The sequence below is a fragment of the Neopsephotus bourkii genome, unplaced genomic scaffold (genome assembly GCF_033783945.1).
Source record: "Neopsephotus bourkii isolate Nb327-2 ecotype Australia unplaced genomic scaffold, CSIRO-AGI_Nbou_v1 NB_593, whole genome shotgun sequence".
Taxonomy (NCBI): domain Eukaryota; kingdom Metazoa; phylum Chordata; class Aves; order Psittaciformes; family Psittacidae; genus Neopsephotus; species Neopsephotus bourkii.
In genome coordinates this window covers 340,014-361,588 of record NW_026901094.1, presented here as the reverse complement: position 1 = coordinate 361,588, position 21,575 = coordinate 340,014, and the positions used below count along the sequence as shown (strand labels likewise).

General features: G+C 46.9%; 2 protein-coding genes across 6 annotated transcripts in view; one reads left to right on the top strand and one right to left on the bottom strand.

Annotated features, from left to right (window-relative positions):
• The window catches only part of PUSL1 (pseudouridine synthase like 1), a 29,771-nt gene extending 26,179 nt beyond the window's left edge, over positions 1-3,592 (bottom strand). The window contains exons 1-2 of one of the 5 annotated variants that reach the window (XR_009725173.1): positions 3,136-3,485; positions 755-812 (exon numbers count right to left, since the gene is read on the bottom strand). Coding sequence is in view for 3 of the 5 variants with exons in the window: in XM_061351517.1 (XP_061207501.1) it covers positions 755-812; positions 3,136-3,302 (225 nt within the window). In the remaining 2 variants the exon portion in view is untranslated. Of the gene's footprint in view, positions 1-754; positions 813-1,864; positions 1,946-3,135 lie in introns of those variants that run through there. The other 4 variants (XR_009725172.1, XM_061351517.1, XM_061351514.1 and 1 more) reach the window with 4 other exon arrangements.
• An 867-nt stretch (positions 3,593-4,459) lies between these two features.
• Positions 4,460-21,575, top strand: part of ACAP3 (ArfGAP with coiled-coil, ankyrin repeat and PH domains 3) — a 66,683-nt gene continuing 49,567 nt past the window's right edge. The window contains exon 1 of the mRNA XM_061351522.1: positions 4,460-4,728. Coding sequence (XP_061207506.1) covers positions 4,682-4,728 — 47 coding nt within the window. The 5' untranslated portion in view covers positions 4,460-4,681. The remainder of the gene's footprint in view (positions 4,729-21,575) is intronic.

Genomic DNA, 21,575 nt, shown 5'->3' with positions numbered 1-21,575 from the left:
ATTACAGTTGTGTTACACAAACATTCACCCTATGCAAGAGACCCACTTCCTAGTTGCTGGTGTAACAGCGGGCCTTTTGCACTCCTATTGCACACTGACTCCAAGCCCAACCAGCAGTCACATCCTGAAAGCCATTCTTACATTCTTGAAACCCCTGGAAACAGCACAGGAACAACAGTGATGACAAGATCATACCTTTTTTTCCCCCCCGGCATATTAGAAGAACTCCAGAAGAATGGAAACCAAGCATTTTTTTTCTTCCATTGGAACAATGGATATCCTGGTGTGTTTTGTTCTGAAAATATCTATCAGATATATCCTCTCCCAAAGGAATGCAAGATCTAGAAACAGCTCAGCCTAAGGCAGTCCTGAGAACAAGTGGAAGCATAGCCACAAGTGTTAATATGAAGCCCACAGGCTTAAGTCCCTTCAGGTGTGCCAGCACTTCAGCAAGGGCTTTCAGAATCAGAGTTCTGCTCTCAGGTGCCTCAGTTTCAACTCTCATTAAAGGGGTCACATCTTTATCAGGATCTAAATGTGTTTGACTTCACCCTGCCTTATTTCTCTCACCTGTATACTAACATGAGTTCTGAACATCTGACTGCTTTGAATATTATAGTGTTTAATACTATGCAAGTGTCTCTTACAGAGTGTCAATCTAAAAATAATACTTATCTCTGATAATATCTGTAACTCAACAATGTGACCCTAAGAAGTTTAATTTTAATGACAATATGATTAGCAAAGGACCTACCTCCAAGTAATTCTGGACTCCAATCAATGACTGATCATTTGACGTCTCCATAACCCCGCTGCAGAGCAAAACAAATACAATAGTTAGTGATATATATCAGGACCCAAGGTTTCCCAAAGAGCCCACCAGCACATCCAGAAGTTAATGGGGACAGTCATCAAACCATTTGTTATAGCAGGACCTGGAGGCTGGCACAAAGATAAGGCAGACAAATTACACTAGAAAATGAGCCACAGATAAAAGTATTTCAGGGGCAGGAGGTGGTTGCCTGGTGCAGGTCCCTTTCTTGCAGGCTCTGTGGATGCCATAAGTGACTAAAAGGCCACAAAGACAGTTTGTGGTGAGCTTCCTTCTCCACTGAAGAAGTCATAGCCATTCACAAAAGCTGAAGTGCAGAGAGACACATCCTGAGGCTAAACCCAACCTACCTGTAACTACTCAGAGTACTTTAGGTCAGTACCCACAGTGATACAGACCATGCACTGTAAGAGTTGTGGGGTTTGGCACATTATAGTATTAATCTGTATAATCCTCAGGGAAACAGGCACAATTCCACTTCTCCCCCACGCTTTCTTTCCCTGTAAACAGGCACAGCTACACATGTGGGATGCTTAAGGCCTGGGGAAACCCAACCTCAGCTACCACCCTGCAGGACTCAGCCCACAGACCACTTCAGCTGCACCCCCAGAGCAGCACAAGCATCCGCACGGCTGGGAACCGGACACACCACCGGACACCCAGCAAACCACCACCACCACCGCTGCAGGAAGCAGCCGCTTGTCCTCCCTGAGCCCCAGCCCGAGATCACAAGTTTGCCTTCTTTCTCCATCCTTTGATGTTTCTCTCTGTGCCTATTTTATGCATTTCCTGCCTAAACCATCCCCTTCCTTACACTTGTGTGCACAGCAGAAAGCACAGTCCTGCTGTCTGCTCTCAGCATGGATTTAACCCTCACCTAAAGCACCACGTACACCCATCCCTTCCACAGCTCTCCCATCACCCCTTATGGCTGACCCCCCTCAGGGCTGACCCCTTTCAGTGACGATCGCCCCTCAGCACGGGCTGGTTCAGTCCCACCGCTCACAGCGAGGATGCAGCTGAGGCACCTACCTATATCTAGTGCCAAAGTACTGAAAGAACACTAGGTACCGTGCTGGGGCACAAACCACCATGGCTACAACGGGGGCTGCCTTGCGGGCCTCCCGCTCCCCTCAGCCAGCTTCCCGCCGGCGGCCCGCCCACCGCCGCTCGCTTCCGCCTGCGTGTGGGGCGGGCTCGCTGAGGCGGCGCGGCGGCAGCGCCATGGAGGGCGTACGGTTACCTCAGGAGCGCAGTGTGGGTGAAGGTGGCTGAGGCAGCCACGGCAAGGGAAGGAATCCCTCTCAAATCCTGTGTTTCATCCTCCCAGAGCTCTTCAGATATTAAGTGTTCCTGCGGGCAGGTTCTGTCAGTGATGGGATTTCTTTACGTTGCCATTCGCCATTAGAAATGACCCGAGCAGGAGTTAAGTTTGGGGTTTTGTGTCCGTTTCTAATGAAATTGAGCCTTTGGGCTGTTCTGACACACTTGTGGTTGACTCCTGAGTCAGATAAGGCATCAAAAGTGGCAGAGCAGGAAGATAATTCCCACAGAAAACATGGTTTATGGGGCCGTAAATGTGCAGTGTGAGGCATGGTGAGCACCCCTCCACAATTCACTTGTGAGTTTGGGACTGGGGACTTAAAGGCTTGGATGTTCCCATCCAGCAGGCCAAAGGGAATGGCTTGAACCTGCCAGAGGGGACACTGAGGTGAGCTCTTAGGCAGAAGCTCTTCCCTGTGAGGGTGCTGAGGCGCTGGCACAGGGTGCCCAGAGAAGCTGTGGCTGCCCCATCCCTGGCAGTGCTCAAGGCCAGGTTGGACACAGGGGCTTGGAGCAAGCTGCTCCGGTGGAAGGGGTCCCTGCCCGTGGGGACCTAGATGAGCTTTAAGGTCCCTTCCAACACAAACCAGTTTGATTCAATGACCCAGTGAACCTTCTCCACATGAAACTACTCTTGACTCAGCCAGCGGCCACATTAAAGTCCCTGCAGAAAACATCACGGGCATTTCAGGTAAGCCATGTTCACCTCTTTCAGCCTGTGAAAGGATGTGTGTGGGCTACCATGTACTGAGCGTAAATAACAGCTACAGGGACAAAAATAGGCCAAGATAATGATAATAAAACAAAGGCTGCAGATGTTCTTCATGGCTATGCTCTGTGTTCTAAAATCTTCCCTCATCTTTCCTAAGCTGCAGTATCTGTGTGTACCATCAGTAGCCCCAAACCAGAGCAAACAATAGCCCAACTCATTAGCAAAACAGGGAGAGCAACAGAAAAATCCCTGCCTCCCTCATACAAACCTGGGATCTGGTTTGAATAGGAAAATCCAACCGGCTTTCAACTCGCACAATGGCCTCCAGAGGCTTTTATAATGAAACTGATGATTCTCGGCTCTAAATAGGGTGGTAATTTGTAATCCCGGAGCCTGTGCATACACACGCAGGCAGAAACATCCCCACGCTTTCATCTTGTTGGGAGGACCAAAGGGAATGGAAACGGTGTTGATTTGACCTTATGGAACTACATAAAACAGAGGCCACCAGAGGTCAGCTTGCTCCTTCTCCTGGATGGAGGGGATTGAGGGGCTGATTCTTTCTCCTGCCTTCCTCAGAACCCTCCAGCATCTGATATCTGTGGTAAAAAGTCAGCTTTTTGCTCGCACACTGATACTTCTGGTTGGGCCTGAGCAATCAGGCAGGTCTGGGAACTCAGATGGAAATGGGAGCCTGCTCTAGAGGTGACTCTGGGCTGGAGTTTGTGCACAGAAATGTCACAGAACATCTCATTTCATCACGGCTCAGTCCGTGCCTGTGGTGAGGCCTCATCATGATCCATTTTGTCGTGGATTCAGATGCTCTGGCCCTTGTTTTTGTTTAGGTCTGTGTTACACGGGATGCATTCTCTTAAAAGGTGATGATTTACACTTCAGGCCCTTCTCCCAGTCTTGAACTCCTATTCAACTTGCAGCGAATGACGTGGTTTATACTGTTCTGTCTGTGGTGCTCGATGGCTGGAGGATCAGAACTAAACCCATCATCATTAGCCTCCTTTATCCATTCCACATCACACTGCTCTGTCCTGCAGCAAACTTGATCTATTTGGCCAGACCCACAGGCCCAGATGTCTTCCTTCCTCAGGTGATTACGTTGGCTCCAGAGGAGTTACTGCAGATTTACTGCCCGGCTGATGGCAGCAGCAAATCCATTGAGTATAGAAAATTAAAAACTAGATTAAGTAGTAACAGGATTGATGCCAATCCTTTTGACACTGCCACTATGGGATTGTGCTGGACGCTCTTATCTCCATCAGCGCGCTCAGCTCTATGTGGAAATGGCGGCCGCACCTCAGGCTGATCGCTTGGTGTGAGGTGATGCTCGAAGCATCGCTGCCACAGCCAGAGACAAGCTTCAAACGAGTGCCCTGCCAGAGCCCACCCTCGCCCGGCAAGAGGGGCGAAGGCCCCGGGTGAGCGTTCGGAAGGGAGCCGCGTTTCGCAGGGACACGGACCCCGCCGTCCCGCCTGTTCGCTCCAAGGGAGAGGACCCTCGGGCTGCCGGCGCAGCGGCCCTGCTCTCCGCTTCTGCCCGCCGGCGGCCCCAGTCTGGGCCCGGGCCAGACCGGCCTTTCGCGCCGCTGGGCGGCGTTGGGCGGCGTTCGGCGGCGCTCGGTGGCGTTCGGCGGCGCTCGGCGGGCGCGCTCATCCCGCTGAGGCGGCGGGCGCGGGGGGCGGGCGCTCGCTCGCTCGCTCGCTCGCTGCCTCAGTCGCTCGGTCGCTCGCCGCGTCCTTGGCTGCCGGCGGGCGATGCGCTTCCTCCGCTGAAGGCGCCGCGGGGCCGAGCCGGCAGGATGACGGTGGAGTTCGAGGAGTGCATCAAGGACTCGCCCCGGTTCCGGTAAGCACCGCGAAGCCCCTGCGGAGGAGCAGCGGGACAGCGGGGCGCTCCCGTAATCGCTTTAGGCGGCGGGGGGCCTCTATAAGCCGGGCACGGGCCAGCGGTGGGGAGAGGGGAGCCGGCCCCGCCACACGCCGCCGCCGGCCTGCGGGCGCCGATGCCCCGCATCCCTCCCTCCGCCCCGCTCGGCCGCTGTGTAGATGAGAAATGACCGGTTGTAGAACGGGCAAGGCAGCGCCGGACCCCCCGTTTGTGACCGGGAGAACGGGCAGCACCCGCGGGGATCAGCTGGAAAGTGCTGGGAAACGGGCGTTTTCCAGGCAGTCGCATTCCCATCTCTCGGAGGGTGGATTTTTTTAGCGGTCTTGAAGGAATCCGGGCTCTGACAACAAAGACTCGGTCTTGGCTGTGCTGCTTTTAAACCAGGCTGGTTCAGAAATGCCCAAGGCTGGAGAGGAGCCTCCACGTCCTGGGTGCAGATGCTCCATTGTGCCAGGAGCATCCTGGCTTGGTGTCTGGATGGGCTGGGATGCCCTGGTGCTGTAAAGGGAAGATCAGAGCTCCCATAGCAAACAATCCCCTGCTGCTTTCAATATTGTGTCTGGTTGGGGACAGAGGGAAAGAGAGACAATAGCCTGCAGAAGCAACTTGGTTGTGTGTATAAGGGAAAGAGTTATCAAGAGGTTTCTCATTCCCCGCAGACAATTCTTGTTGCTCCTTCTCAAAACCTTGTTGTTTATTAAATAGAACAATTGGCATTTTCCTTTAAATGTGTTTAGAGATAATTCTTTGGAATACAAGATGCATGTGGAAGACTGTAGCGGTCTGTTGCTTTGGCTACTCTGAACAACTGTCATTTTGTGTCTGTGGTTGTGGTTGTGTACAGCTGCAGGTAACACAAATACCAGGGCAAGTGCATCTTCCTTAGCCCTGCACATGCGAATGTGGAAAGGGCCTTCCTCCACACGTTTCCATTCTAGCTGTGTGGTAAGATCCAGCTCTTCCTTGTTCCAGAGCTGTTTCTGAAAGTCTAATGGACAATGTCTTGTGAGATGACAGGCTGGTCTAGCGTTGGAAACATGGGAGTTTTTCATCAGGTAAAAGTTAGATGTTAGGTTTGCAGAAGGAGGCAGCTCCTTCCTTAATCCTCCTCTCACTCAGCATCAATTAGAACTTATCCACCCCCTGTTTTTTACCTTTTTTGACTGTCATATTATCCTATTGTGCTGCAGAGCATGTGAACAGTTCAGTGGCGTCCTTCCAGAGCAGTGACTTCAGTGGCCAGATGTCTCCTTCCACATGGCAGTGACCCTTTTCCTGGTGACGTCAAGATTGATTGAGATGCTTATTTATTTATTTTGCCTTTGGTGTGTGTGTGGGCCTCGGGCCAAGTTTCTTAGTATGCAGGCAACATCATTCTGCTCTGTCTGCTCCATCCCTGAAAACAAACCAGCTCTCTGAGTGCTCTCTTGGACCTTTATCAAAAGGCAGTTATTTAAGCAGGGAATTATGAACTATTTCCCAAATGGCCAGACACAGTCTGCCTGTTACAGGGAGAATAAAAGATTAGACCAGAGAAATAAGCTTGGACACTCAAGGAGTGCTGAAATATGTATAGGAGAGGAGTTTGTAAACTGTGAATACCTCAGACAGTGAGAAAATACTGACATTAGGAGGACTGGCAAAAAAGAGAAGAAAACGGAACACTTCAGACTTTCTCAAATGGTCCAGATTTTAGCCTCCTTGGATGCTTTTCTTTAGTTAGTTCTTCCATTACAATTATTTGTTTGCAATACAAGGGAATCCTTAGGTGCTGTAAGGGACAGGATTCTTCCATAGTGCATGGCAGAATTCTTGCTAACATGTCCCTAAAATCTTACAACTACAAAAAAGAAGTAAAATACCCTACAAGCTAAACTAGGTACAAACTATAGATAAAAGTGAGGTGAGGCACAGCATATAATCCACTGTCTCAACAGACTGGGACAGCAATAGGTAAAGTCCCTTACCATAGGAAGCATCTGTGGAAGAGGCAAAAATTGGATCCAGATTTCCCATACCAGTGCTTAGCTGGGATCACCCTCCCTTTCCCACCAGCACCCACTGCTGCACAGAGCCCCTTTGCTTCCCAGTGAGCTTCCCAGCAAGGGGCTGTCCCCTGTGCTACAATTGCCTTATTCTCCTCAACAGTGAGCCTTGGAGATAATCAACTTGTTTTCTATTATACACAGGAAAAAACACCTCTAAAAAATATATATTGCACAGGCATTAATGAACTCTGTATTAAGCATCCCACAATAAAGCTACCAAACTAGTTTAGCAGTCAAATCTGTTTGCATGTCAAAACACTCCGAATCAATACTTGGTATACACTCAATCCATCATTGCCTCCTAGTTTATAGGGACTAGTTACTACAAAGGAAACTTTTGATTTTAGATTTTGTTACTTAAATGTGTACAGATCCTTAGATGGGTAGATAAGCTTTATTTCTGTGAGGCATCTTGTAGGGACATGTATATTCAATTCCAGTAAACAAGTATAATTACCTTGAAAGACCAGTTCTGGTGCATTTGAATGCAACCCCAGCAGATACTGTGGCTTTCATCTCCCTGCTGCACTGAGCCCTCTGTTGAGCTATCAGTAGTCTGGGAGATCTAGGAACATGTTTCTGACTTACTCTACTCAGTGGTCTGGAGTGGTGCAAAGAACTCATGACTGCCCTTACTCTTGCAGATCCGCTAAGAAGCCTTGCTAGAGGAATACATTGGGGTCATTCTTGCCAAATGGAAGTCCTTGAGGATGCTGCGAGCTCCCAAGGTTACCCCCTACCTTCATTCCCTCCTTGCTCAGAGAAGATTCACTTGGTATTAAGGGAATGACAGGGACATTGTTACTTATTCTGGGTGTAAATGTACTCTAGGAACCATCAGGAGGACAAGGGAAGAGTAGGAGCAAATTGCAGAGGTTGGACCAGGCCGTAGCACATTGTGGGTCCCAGAAAACCCCAAATGCCTCTGTGGTAATTCCCACAAGGGAGTGAAATAACCAGTTACTTCCCTAACTAACATCACTATTGTAGTTGTTGTTGCTATTAACTAACCTTATTAATCAGATTGTGAGGTCAGGGTTACCCACTGCAGAGCAGGGTGAGCCAGGAGGTGCTGTGCTCTGACCTGAGCAGTGACTCAGATGCTGGAATCTTCTCATGTGGAGCCCTTAGAGCTCCTATGACCTAAGGGAACAGACAGCTAGCTGCATCCCTCCTTCCACATCCAGCCCTTGGCCACTGAGGGACCTCAGTGCTACTTAGCAGGACAGGGAGACCTACAGCTGAGGCACAGGCTCCACAAGCCCATGTAGGTGCACAAATCCGAGGGTGCCAGGCTTCACTTCACCCATGCCTTGCAGTCTCTTGGCTGGCAGAAGTTCAGAAACACCCAGGACTTCCTGGAGCAGCACTGCGATGAGGCAGTGACCCAGGGACATGGGCAGAGATGTTTGTTCTAGCAGTGTGCAGCACTGTATGCACATTTACTGTGGCTCTCATTAGGCAGACTAAAACCCAGGCGTGTCATCCTAGCTCCATGGAAGATGCAAGGAAAGAAAAATTGTCATTTACCAGAGAAAAAGAAAGTGGAAGGTCATTTAGAAACTCTCTTCTAGCCCTTACTAGGGTGTTTCCAGCAGAATGGGAAGAATTAAAACCCTTAGTCAAGCTGATCTTGCTAAGTCTGATCACAGATTGAATTAGACAAGTTTCAAGCTAGCAAAACCAGTTTCAGTGCATCCATGCTGTGTGAATGTGCAGAAAATAACTTCAATGGCTTCTGTGTGACTTGTGTCAATTGGCACTGCAGGCCACTGACCTGCACTCTGAGGAAAGGCAAACTTGTTAGCTTCAGTTGCTTAAAAGCAAATTTAAATTACAGCCAGAATGGCCAAAGAAAGAATCTTCATGTGCTCAACTGAATCACTTGATCAAAAAGAGCACATGCATTGATTTGAAATTGGTTTTTGTTACACAAGGCTTCTTATGTAAGCAAGATCCCTGATTGCTGTTGCATGAAGATAGGAGCTTCTCTTTGAATTGGAGACTAATGAGCACAGTTGCAATCACTTGCTGGTTTAGTTGCATGAGAGAGAAGATACTATCATGAAAGCAGCATGATATTATATGTATCAATCATAATACTTGTCTTTATTTCTTATCTCTTCATCATTGCACTTCAAAAGTCCAAGAGTCTGAAGTATGTAAAGGGAGAAGTCAAAGCAGAGATGTCACCATATAGTTATTTCTCCTCACTGTCCCAGCCATGAGATGCTCTCCCAGTTACAGCAGTTGATCCAGTCCCTAAATATCTATACATCAGTGCAGTGTGTTCTGGATGCAGTGAGGCTTTGTTTCCCTTCCTGGCTTCCAGCCTCCCTTGTTTGCCATCACTTTGAAGTCAGTAATACAGACCCAAATCTGGCCTTTTCCAGTGTTGTACTTGGGCATGGTTTATGGTGGGGTCCAACCCTAACCTCTTGGGTTGGCTTCTCACCCCCTATGTGTATCTGTGGCAACTTCACTGAAGGGCCCTCCTTCGCAGTTGAGGCTGCAGGACGTTTCAGCTGGTCTGATGATTCCCATTCACAGCAGAACCCTCACATTGCGCAGGGTTTTTTCCTCCATAGGTCATAGGCCCTGTCACCAAAACTACCCTGTGAATCCTGAAGTACTTAGGAAGAAGTTGCAGTCCTTCAGCCTACATTAGGAGGAGAAGTGGGCAGATCTGAAGGTATTTATTCAATGTGCAGTCAGGGAAAATCCCCTGGTATGAGAGAAGTGACTGGGTGACAGCTGACTTGAGATCTCTGGCTTGGCTTCATAAACAGTATTTGATGCCAGATTTTTGGTGAGCAGTTTCCTTAGTAACTTTGAATTATGAACAGCGTAAGGGGGTATCCCAGAGGGCCTAGGTTCTGAAGCTGAAACCCCACTGATCCATCCCAACTTTCCAGATCGCAAAAGGATTTTGAATTCTTTTCTTTCCCCCAAGATAAAACTACCCACACTTAGAAGCTGTGGGCTTACAGTGGATGATATTAAACTCTGAAATACAATCTCAGGCTGCTCCTGGGAGCTCTAGCTCATAAATGTCATGGTTTAGCACACAGACAAGGGAAGGTTTGATATTTTATAGTCTGATGATTGACTTTGTTACCAGAATAACACTCCTGTAACTCACCTTGCTTTGGAGTAGAATGTACCCTCTAAGAACATCTGCAGACTGTGACATGTTTCTAGCTCTTTAACAGACCCATTTCTGAGTCAGAAGGTGCGCTCGTTTTCAGTAGCTGTTCCTCTCTGTTGTCTTTCTCTGGCTGGGAGGTACATGGCTACCCAGAGATGAAAATCATCTCTTTTGTCACTGATAGTTTTCTGACATTTTTCTCTCTCCATGGCTCTCTTTCTGGTTCCATGTAAGAAGTGTAAGGAGAAAGCTGTCCAACCTGAATGGCTGGAATGGTCTTGGTTGTCATGCATTCATGAGGAGAAGTTTTGCTAAGTGTGAAACTCTGGCTGTCATATGCTAAAGGTGTAACTGAAAGAGAGAAGGTTTAGATTAGATATTAGGAAGAAATTCTTCCCTGGGAGGGTGGTATATGAACTTAAGATCCCTTCCAACCCAAACCATTCTGTGCTGAGTCTGGACTGCTTTCCCTTAAAGCCCTCCAGAGGGCAAGACCACAAGGAACCATGGGCCTTATCCTATTAAGATGGCCAGAAGCCACTGAGAAAGCCAAGATCAGGGTTTTGCTAGCTGCTCATTTTCTAGCTGTAACCAAGAATGTAAGAGGGTTGGAAGACAGATGACAAAGCTTGCTAGGAGCAAAAAGAAACCCAACAGAAGAGCAGTCACCCTGTGGTGGAAGAGGGTAATTAGCCCCAGAGGTGTTGTGGCTGAGAGATGCTGATGCTGGCTTATCTGTGCTATTGAAATATCTGTGGGAGAGTCATCCACTCCTCCTCACAGAGTGCCACATGTCTTGATAATTGTGCTTTGCTGGTTGTCTTGGCACCATGCAGTGCCTCTGGGTTCCAAGCCTGGTCCTCGAAGGACTGTGGCACGGCCAAGTGAGCACGTAGAGTAAGAGCTCAATGGGACATCATTTGACGTAACCTCACTCCTTTGGACCCTGGACTGGCTCCTGTTGAGATGTGTGTTACTGCAAAGCCAGGAGCTTTGTGTTCTAGGGATAAATCAGAGACTTGTCACTGCTGAAGCTCAGGAAGCTGGAAAGGTGCCACAAAGCCAGTTCTGTGGTGATGGGAAACAAAGGTGTGGAGGCTTTATCTGAAGGGAATCCAGGCTTTCTGCTAGTGGGGACTGGGGAGTCAAGGGGTTGAGGGCTGCTGCTTGCTTTGGCACTCAGTGATTATGCAACTGAGGAAAGTCCCTTTTATTCATTTCAACAGCTCCGTTGTGTCGTTTTCCTTAGCTTAGGGAGGGGGACAGGGTGGAAAGGTCACACTGTGTATTTGAGTCAAGAGCCTGTGAAGTATATAATTAGTATTTGTGATACCAAAGCACCTTCAATAATGTGATGCCATCACTGAATAAGGAATAAATCACTGTCTCATCTGCTAATGCACAGACTGTAAATTCCACTAAAACTCCTGAGTTAGCTAAATCCATGGTGGGGGATCTTCCAAATCTCTTTCTGTAGTCAAGCAGTAGTTTCTGATTTGTAGGGCACATATCCTGAGGTTACTAACACAGGTACAGTGAGTTGAGAGACCCTATTCAAGCTTTGCAGTGGATATAAAGAGGCTGAAGGCTTTCAGTTTGTTATTGGGTCTTACCAGGGTAACAGATGAACTCAGAATGGAAAGTGTGTGCATTGGATTATTGGAGGTTGGGAACAGTGTGAAGGTTGAGACCTGTAATCAGAGCTACAAGAGAGCCTTTGGGTCTGGATGCAGCTGTCTCTGGGCTCTGTCCTTACCGTTTCACATAGTTTGTGGGGTCAAACACATGCCTAGGCCCTGTTCGCATACATAAGGCTGTTGAAAAAGCCAGTTTCCCAACCAGACAGCAGTTTCCTGTAACCACTGCAAAAGAAGTTGATGTTAATTCCTGCACCTAAAAGCTACCTGAAACTGCTAACCTCAGAAAACCTCTGCTAAAGTAGAGGTAGCATCCTAAACTCTGTTCTCAAAGGCAGTGGAAGAGCAGGGATGGGAGGAAGGAGTGAAAATCAAGCACAAGAGCTTTGGAATCTCAAACTTTCCTGAAATGGCAGCAGCCCCTTTAAAACCTGGTTTTGTAACACTATGAAATTTCAGCCACAGTATTAATTTTGCTGCAGCAGGAAGGCCAGTGGAACCATGAGTTTTTCTGGCTTCCTAAGCACTGGCTTTTCTTAAGAAAACAGGCTACTGCTAGCATTCTATATTTGGTTGTATGGGTTAAAGAAAAGAGCCCTAGAAGCAGAACTGCAATCCAGATTGTTAGCTCTTCCCATCAGTAATGTGGTTCCTGTCTAATGTAAAGCTAGAATGTAAACTGTCAGTCTTCCTCTTTGTGGGACCTCATAGGAAAATGAACAATTACTCCCATGCACTGCAAGGAGGGTGGAGGCTGATTTCCTGCAACTCCACTGCATCTATGCCCAGCTATAGCCAGGCTGGCCTCAGCCCAGGAGGAGCTGCCCACAACTGCAGTTACAACACCCATCCTAGCTGGCCATCTACACCCGTTATGCTTCACATTCTGCTCATTGTTGTGTGAGCTGCTAGAAGAAAGGGAAAAGTGCTTCTACTTCTAGTGCAACAGGTTAGGAAAGAGGACAGGGTATGCAGAAGACTCTGTTCCTCCTGAAGGATTAGAGTCTAAATGTGTTTCTTCCTCCATATGCATAGTGGTGAAGAAACTGGCTGTGCCACCAGTCCCGTGCGTGAGAACAGATCCTAGGCATGCAAGTATCTGCCCTGACAAACCAGGTGAGACAATACCTACACAGGTCAAAGAAGCAGTGAGTAAGCCACACGTGTTGCTGCAGGAGCTCATTACCCCTCTGAGCCACTGCACCCAAAAAAAGAAGATGAGGGAAGATAATTGCCCCTACACAAACCTCTGGGCAAAATATTCCATTCTTTTCACTTGATGGGTGCACATTCTGGCTCACTGGAGATGGTTTGTTTCAAAGCTGTGCATCTCCAGATCTTCTTCTTGCATGTTGCCATCTCCTCTGGTCTCTTGTTTTGTAAAGTAGGGAATGAATTCTGAAGTTCAGAGACTTTGATTTATTGGAAGGAAGAAAGGACCAGGAAGAGGTAACGGCAAGGTTGTATATGTGTTCTCAACAGCCCATAGCAATCCTCTGTTAACCCAGTGCAGTGCAGTGTGCCCACACACGTTACGTTCCTGTCTTGCTTCACCTTATCTGTGAGAGAAGTTTACTTTGCTCATGTGCCAGGTCTCTTCTTGAGGGAGGCAGAGAACATTCTGTTGCTCTGATACAGTTAACCATCACTTAATTCCCTGTTGAAGAACACACACATGTACGTGGTCTCTGAGAATGAATTGTTCTAGCACAGAACTTTTACTGGATATAGAGAGGGAATAGCTAAAAGCAAAGCAGTATATTCATTACAGTGGCTCAAAGGGATGATGTCAGAACTCATGGGTGGCACATCCCAGAGCAAAGTGCTCATTCATTCCTTAAATAAGCAATAGAGTGGCACAGTCTAAACAGATTATATGGTATCAGAGAGTGAGCTAATCCATTCTCTGCATACCCAGTCTGCTTCATCACATCACAGCAGGGCTTAATCATTTCCATACTCTTCATTCAATGCTACTGCTAACAGAAACAGCATGTGTGAACATGTGTGTAAATGCATATATGCACATGCAGTGTTTCCACGGGTAGGATACATCTGCCTGTTGATAAGGTAAGAGGATATTTAATGGGAATAAGATGTAGCTGTAAGGCCTCCATGTGCATGCATCTAGATGCAGAGGTACAAATATAGAGCCTGGAGTCTGTATGTCTGTAGGTGTAGTTCTGTAGTCTCAGCATCCAGGCAGCTGTGCCAGTCATTACAGCACATAAAGGAGACTAACATGGTTTTGTCAGCTAAATCTCTGACCACTGGGCTGAAAATGCAGTGTGCAGATTTTACAGACATGGTCTGCACATATTGCTACAGTAAAGCATCTGCACAGAGATTTAGCTGTACTCCTATGCCAAAGAAAAGTTAGGCTAAAGAAGTATACACTCTTGTGGCTTGCTCGGAAGTCACTTGAGAACACCATCAGCTAAACATCACCATGGTGCTGCTACACTTTCGGTGCTGGGGTGATGCAGAAATCCCTACAACTGTTTGGAAGAACAGCTATTGAAGCATGTCACTTGTTCCTGCTCCATTCCAGCTCAGTGAAACAATGCCATTTCCCACAGCTCAGTCTCCTTGCAGAATATCACCCCTTTGTTCTCTCTGATAAACCCAGGTTTGGGCAGGAAGTATGGATTTGTCCCTCAGGATGTAGGAAACGGCCACTGTGATAGCACTGACATAACAGGAAGCCCCTATCCCCTTCCTTCCCCTTTCCTTCCCTATCCTATACTTCCCTATCCTACACTTCCCACATACTTCCCAGCTTTTCTTTCTTCTACCATCTGGAGGCTGGCACTTCAGATGGTGCTCTGGGTTTGCAGAGAACAGCCTACCTGAAGGTTGGAGGAGGAGGAGGAGGCAGCCTTAAGTGTTCCAAGAGTGCAATAAAACCAGTTCTGCCAGATTGAGTCCAGGAGTTTGGAATAGCACAAGCTCTTGGAGTGCCACTGACTCATCTGAATGCAGAGAGAATGCATGAAACTGGGGGACAATGCCAAACTAGTAAACGGCACTGAGACACTGGAAAACTCCAACTGATGGATACATTGGTGGGATGGGAAAAGTCTTCTCTCAGAAGCCAAAATGCGGTAGCAGCTCCTCAGGGACTTCAGTTTTTGCTTGTATTCATCACAATTACTTATAGTACTCTATACTTCTCTTTTACCTGCGGTTCTGTACTCTGTGGGTTGAGTTGAGCTGTGTGAGATGCCAAGAAATCATGAAGTGGAGGTTTCTAGCTAAGTTTTCAGTCTGGACGATAAATGCAGGGCTGAATCCTGTTGTTCTGACCTCTGACTTTGTGCTTCGACTCTTTTTGTGCTGCTGAGGCCTGGTTACTACAATGCCAACTTTGTTTTTTCTTGCCTGGACCACATCATGCAGTACAGAGGATGTATTAATTTTACTCCAAGCAGCACTGGTCCCCGTTTCCTGCCCATGATTCCCTCTACTCCCAGCATGCTGGCTTTTTATGTGAGCTTGGGAATTTTCTCTGTGTATGAGCCTAACCAGCCCATCTCCAGAAAAGGGTTCAAGACAGCCCCAGCCTGTCACAGCAGTTGTGTTCCCTCTGGAGAGGTGCAGGAGGAAGTCAAGAGCTAGAAAACTGGGACCATACCTAACCCTTGGGAGTAGTAAGACGGAGCTTTGGGCAACCTGGTCTAGTGGAAGGTGTCCCTGCCTGTGGCAGTGGGTCTGAACTAGGTGAGCTTTAAGGTCCCTTCCAACACAACCCAGTCTGGGATTCTATAAAGAAAAGCAAGGGATGAGCAGTGTCTAGGACTCCTAGTGCCCCCAAGCAAGCTTCCATACAGGATGAACTGAAGTAGCACAGCCATGGACTCTCATCCCTTAGGAAAGAGTTGTGCTGCTCACCGGTATCAGGACTCTACAGGGAAAAAAAAAGGTGTTTTATGGCGCTGGGACACAGCAAAAAACACTTGGAACCTCTGGGAGGGTGCAAAGGACACTCAACTCTCCCAGAGCAAAGGAAGGGATGAGGGTCCTCCCTGGTTGCCCCCAGTCAGCACTTTCAGCACTTCTGCTGCCAGAGAGGGCAAGACCTTTGCTGTGTTTGGCAGGACACGACACAGGAAAAGCCTTTCAGACAGAGACAAAGGGAGCATAGAGGTTGGGGAGCTCCAGTTCTGAGCCAAGGCCCAGGGGAGGGAGAGAAAAAAGAAACAAGAAGCATTTAATACTGAAAGAGATCCCTGCTGGGGGAGGGTGGATTGAGCTAAACTATGGACTAGGGGAAGTCTCAACAAAGTCTGCTGGAGCTCATCCAGCCCTGTTGGTAAACGGATGCTGCTGAGTTCACCCGGGGAGAAGACTGAACTGCTTGATAGAAGGGTTTTGATAAATCTATTTTGCTTGTAAAAGAAAGCAAACAAATGTCATCTGAGGAGTCATATGCTCACATAATATTTCTTTCCTCAGAAGAGAATATTCCTGTATTCAGTCTTTATTGTGCACTTCCCATATTGCAAAAGCTCAATCATTGCAAGCCAGGAAGGGACAATGCTTTCTGATGAGCAGACAAGTAATCTCTGCTTGTCAGTGAGCTGGATTGAAGTGTGTAGGGAAGACAAAATGTCACTCATGGGAAGGTGCAAATGAGCTGATGAAGTCCTGAGGGTGGAGAATATTTGGTCCTTAACAATGTCTCTCTCCCAGATCCTGACATGAACTGGACAGTGTGATGCTCAGAGAGGCCTGGAGAATACTAAAGGGCATGATTGCTGTTTTCCATGCAGACTTCAGATGCAGAGACCTGTATCTCTTCCTGGACTTTTCTCAAAGCATATTAGAGATGTGGTGTTAAGATCTACTGCACATTGAACCAGAGAGGTTGAATCTTGTGGCTGTGTCAATCTTCTGCAAAAATACTGTTCAGAACAGAAAGGAATGTAGAGATCCATTCAGTTTGATAGCCAGAATTACCAGCTATCAGCAGAATAGTGCTATGCTCTGATGAGCTGGAGTTTGCTGTGTGGTACTTACCAGATGATCTTTGTCAGTTGTTCTGCTAATTCATCAGCATTAGTGCCTGTGTGAAATGGTCTGCATGGAGAATCCATCAGTTTGAGGTGCTCAGCTCATTTTAGCTGAATAATGACTTTCAGTGAACTGAAGGGGACAAGAACAACGTTGAACAAGAAATAATGGGTAGTTGTGACTGCTCTGGCAAGCGAAGAACCTGCTTTGCCTTGGGGATGGTGCCTTTTTAAAGTCAGCTCTCTGATGTGCTGTCAGTCAGATGTGGAATCCCCAAGAGGTCGGTGTTCCATACTGGTTTTACCAGAGTTTGCACAGACATCTGCATACTGCTGATCTGAACCAAAAAGGCTGTGTAGACAAGAGACACTATTCTAGGGAAGCACTCCAGCTCAATACTGTTTCCTGACCAAGTGAGTTTTTTAATGGGATTTTCCTTTTCACACACTGAAATAGCACTATTAGAAGATTAACAGTGCTGCTTCCCTTCTCTCTCAAGATGAGAGAAGATACTCAAGTACTGTGGGCAGAAGTAGGAAATAGTTGTGTCAGGTTTTGCCCCCTAGGCTGTGATGATGAGTGGTGAACCTGCCTTGTGTATAGCATTTCCTCTCTGCTTTCTGTACGGGGTGTGATCTGCAGATCAGCCAGAGCTGGACAGTGAGATGCTCAAGCTGCTATTGTCTCCTTGAACATTTGGCGGTGGGTTGGAAAGGAGAAGCTGGGGGAAACCTGTGAACATCAGATAAATTACATAAGGAGTGCATTAAAAGAGCTAAGGAAGGATTTTGTCTTTAAGCTGTTAAATCCTAGAGCAGTTTAAATTGGAAGAGACCTCTGGAGGTCACCTAATCCAATGCCATTCTCAATGCAGGTCCAACTAGATCAAGTTGCTTCGTGCCTTGATTGTGCAGAGGCTATCAGGAAGTAGTGATGGAAAAATCAGTGTATGGGAAAATGATCTTGGTAAACTCCAATACTTTGATAAATTCCAATGGGCCTTTTTGTGATTTGAACATAAATGAGAAGCAATATAGGAAAAAGTACTGTGTATGTATAGCAGAGTGCTTAAAAGCCATATCTGTCATTGTATGTCTCCTGAAGAGAGGTATCAGTTTTTGCTAAATATTAATGTACTGCTCTAAAGTCAATGGAGCACCATGCGACCAATATGAAGGCTTATTCATCTTGCTTCAAAACTCTGTCTAGACATATACCTCCAGCCTCTCTGTAGAAGGGTAAGAGCCATAAACTGATATTTAGCACATTTCAGACAAAGACATGGGTATTTCTATAGCTGTGCAAAGCATGTGCAAAATGATGTGGACACTTTTACCTTCTATGTACCCTCCATGAAAAACATGAGAAAATAGAGCACCAAATACCAGGAAAACATCTGTATTCATCTTCCAGTGAAAGACAGATTTTCATGTGCTTTCCCTATATTAACTGTATCTACTTGGAGGCTCTTGTAGCATTCAAAAGTTGTGCTGAGACCACCTCTCACTGCTCCTGGCACCGGAAGCTGATGTCAGATGCTGGCTGCATTAGCTTGTTCTTAGCAAACTAGCAATCCAAACCCCATCTTGAGCAGGGCAAGCCAGAAATCTCCAACTGTACTACCCATTTGGGACTCTGTAAGGAGCAAAGAGCTGAGTCTTTTGGCTACTTGTGGTTCTGGAGCAGGAGCTCAAGCTGGTAGACTGATGACAAGTTCAAGTGTTTGAGCCATCACTGGGCTCAAAGGGGAAAAGAAACTGTTCAGTGGAGCCTTTGAGAAGACCAAGTGAGACTAAAAGAGTGAGGAGAGAGGTGAGGACCCTGAAATCCTGTCAGTAGCACTTACATGTTCTGAGCTTCTGCTGTTCTACCTCATTTTTTTTACTATGGAAAACTCTGTCATGCTCCCAGAATCAAAAAGCATTGGCACAGCCTTCCACATCTGCATCATGCTTATAGCCATCTGCAGAGAGATTTTAGTCAAGATTAGAAATACAGCTTATTCCATTATCCTGCAGCAAAAATAGGAGAGTCAACCCACTAACCCCAGCTCTTCCAGTGCCATTTCTCCATTAAGCAATTGGTACAGTTTATCCCAAAGACAGAGGCATTTTAATGATGAGGAAAATCCCCTCCACACTCCTGAGTTCACAAGAGTGACAGTAAATAAATTACTCTGCAAAACACAATACAAACCTCAGAGAAGGGTTAAAAGCAATTAGACTTCAAATGTGACTTTAAAATCACTTGCATGATCTGTCTTTGCCTGGGTTTCTCCCATTTATTCAAAATACAGTGTAGATCTTGGATTAAGCCAGCAATGCCTAAAGAGAGATCCGCAGGGATGAGGGAAATGGAGTACTGTATGTTCACTGGAAAGGGAAATACACATCTACCTTGTAGTAAGTATTGATGATCCGGGGACAGAATGGCTCCTGGCTGCACAAAGTGGTTAAAGAGACCAGGTAGGAGGAAGCATTACTGCTGCAGTGGTACAAGTGGATCAGACCAGTGTATGGAATTAGCATAACACCTACTATAAATAGATTTATCTGGGCCAGAATAAATCTCAGCTGTTTTGACCAGAATGACAAGTCACCTCTAACTGAAGCAGATTCTTGCTGCATTCAGCCACAAAGAAGTGTTTCAGCCTAAACCACAGTCCTCAGGGTTGATGGGAGGAAGATAGAGCAGGTCCTGTCACAAAGCCAGGGAGATGTGCCAGGCACTTCACTTCCTATTACCTGACTGCCCATTGGGTTGATCACAGTAAGGATACAGAGCTATAACAGACTCTGCAAAGCAAAACCAAAGTAGGTGTCTGTGAATATAGTTATATGTGCACATACGTATTTCCTTAAAAGAGGGGAGGAATTTTGAGTTACCCTGATCCCCAATTTTCCTCCATTCTTTGGAGCAGGAGCTCTCCCATCTAAGATAGAGGTGTGAGTTAGTGCTCACCTTATGGCTGGTTTTACTGGTTCCCTGTTCCCTTTCCCCAGCCCCTCAGCCCATCCTAGTGCTTGGCCTTTTGCAAATTCTCTCTGGATGTTATGCTTTTCTTCTGATTTATGGTTTCCTGTGGGCTTGGAGGAATGTGAGGCAGGAGTTGTGTTCTGCTTTGTCACTTCAGAGCAGAAAGGGAAACAGAGATCAGTAGTAACAGGTCTTGGGTTTTGGGGAGGTTTGCAGGCTGATAGCAAAGCTTTAGGAAGGATCAGAACTACTCTGTGGTGACAGGCCAGAAGTGCTGAAAGCAGAGTGAGCCACAGACCAGGCAGAAATCACTGCAGCCATTGTTCCCATTGAGCAATAGCATGGACTTGGGTGATATCAAATGCAAACAGCAGCCATCTATTTCTTATTCCAGATGATTTTTATTTTAGGTAATCTGAATATGTAGAACCCTCCACAAAATAGAGTAAAAGCCATGGTTAGACTTGGCAAGCAAGCAGTGAACCTTCCCTCCTGCTGCAGAAGGGAATGTATCTAAGAATATGTATGTGAGAATAAACCAGTCGCTGCACAAAGACATCCTTAGAAATGGGAAGATAAGGAACCCATAAACCAGGATACTGTGTGTTATTCCTTCACATCCTGCAGGAACATGTGGTGGCTTTGCTGTGCTGTTGGATCATCTCTGTGTCTGGGATGGAGCAAAGTCCTGTTAGAGCATTAACCTGTGAGATGATTTAGGATACGAACTGCCAGATCAAAGCCCATTTGGTTCTGGAATTTGGTGTCTTTTGGGGTTGGGTAATGTGCCACAGTCACCGGTTCAGAGGAAGCTTTGTCGGTTGTTTTCCAAAGTCAGGCCAGTGTGATCTCAGTGATGGAGAATCCAGGGCTGTGGCTTGGCCTTGACTCAGCCTCAAATCAAAACCAGGCACTCCTCCCCACATGAACTCTTGTCTTCTTGGCCTGTTTCTTTCCTGGACATCTCATTCAGGGCTCTGCATTCTCATCTTCCCTTTGGGGTGAGAGGATGTTGGCTGTGTAGAGGATGCTGACAAGATTTTCACTGTTACCTGCCTTTATCAGTCAGACTTGGTGGGCTCCCTGCTTCTGGGGCAAGCATGAGGAATACTTGCAAACAAGGGTCTTCATAGACTTCTCAATGAGCTGTCCATGCATCAGGGCCTCTAAATACAACCTGCCTGCCATAAAAAGAGGCCATAAAATCATTCCTTGCCACCACTCACCAAGGCCAAAAGTGTGACAGATAGCGGTGTCTGAACAGCATCCTTGGCCTGGCATGTGGTTAGCCTGTGGACTGTTGTTGGATGGCTACTACGGGTGGGTATCCAGCTTGTATTAGCTGAACACTGGATGTAGTGTTATTTTACCTCAGTGCGCAGTTATACTCCTTTTCTTTGACCAAGGTGCATGGTAAAATATTTCCTTTGTTAATCTGCTGTGTGAGGCTGTAACAGAATGTTCAGAACAGAAATGCTCATGTATGGAAGAAAAGACCTTTTTACATGCTATACTGACAGGCAGTGGACCTCTTTCAGAAGGCAAATGAGGTCTTCATTAATTAAATGAGAAGCAGTTGAAGCTCCATTCCAGTGTTCATAGATGTTCAGTTAAATGATGGCTGATATAAATAGCATTCTCTGCCCACTGCCTCTCCACTCATGGAGCTCCCTCTGATGGGAGAACGTGACTGAGCAGAGCATCTTGAATGTGCTGTGAACTTGCTGCTTGGGGGTGCCTGTGTAGAGGAGGTAGCAGCTCCTTTCATCCTTTCATTCCAGGTGCTCAGCCAGTTGAGAGCAGAAGATGTGTCATACAGTGAACTGGGAACCTGTCTGCAGGGTTAGTGCCAGCATCCGGGGTGTTTTGGCTCTGGTTGTTGCTATATGGGCAGAGAAGAGAGCTCAGTGGTCAGCAAGGACTTGGAGGCGTGTAGTTAAATGCTGTCTCATTTCCAAAGCGGGGATGATAACAGTCCTATCA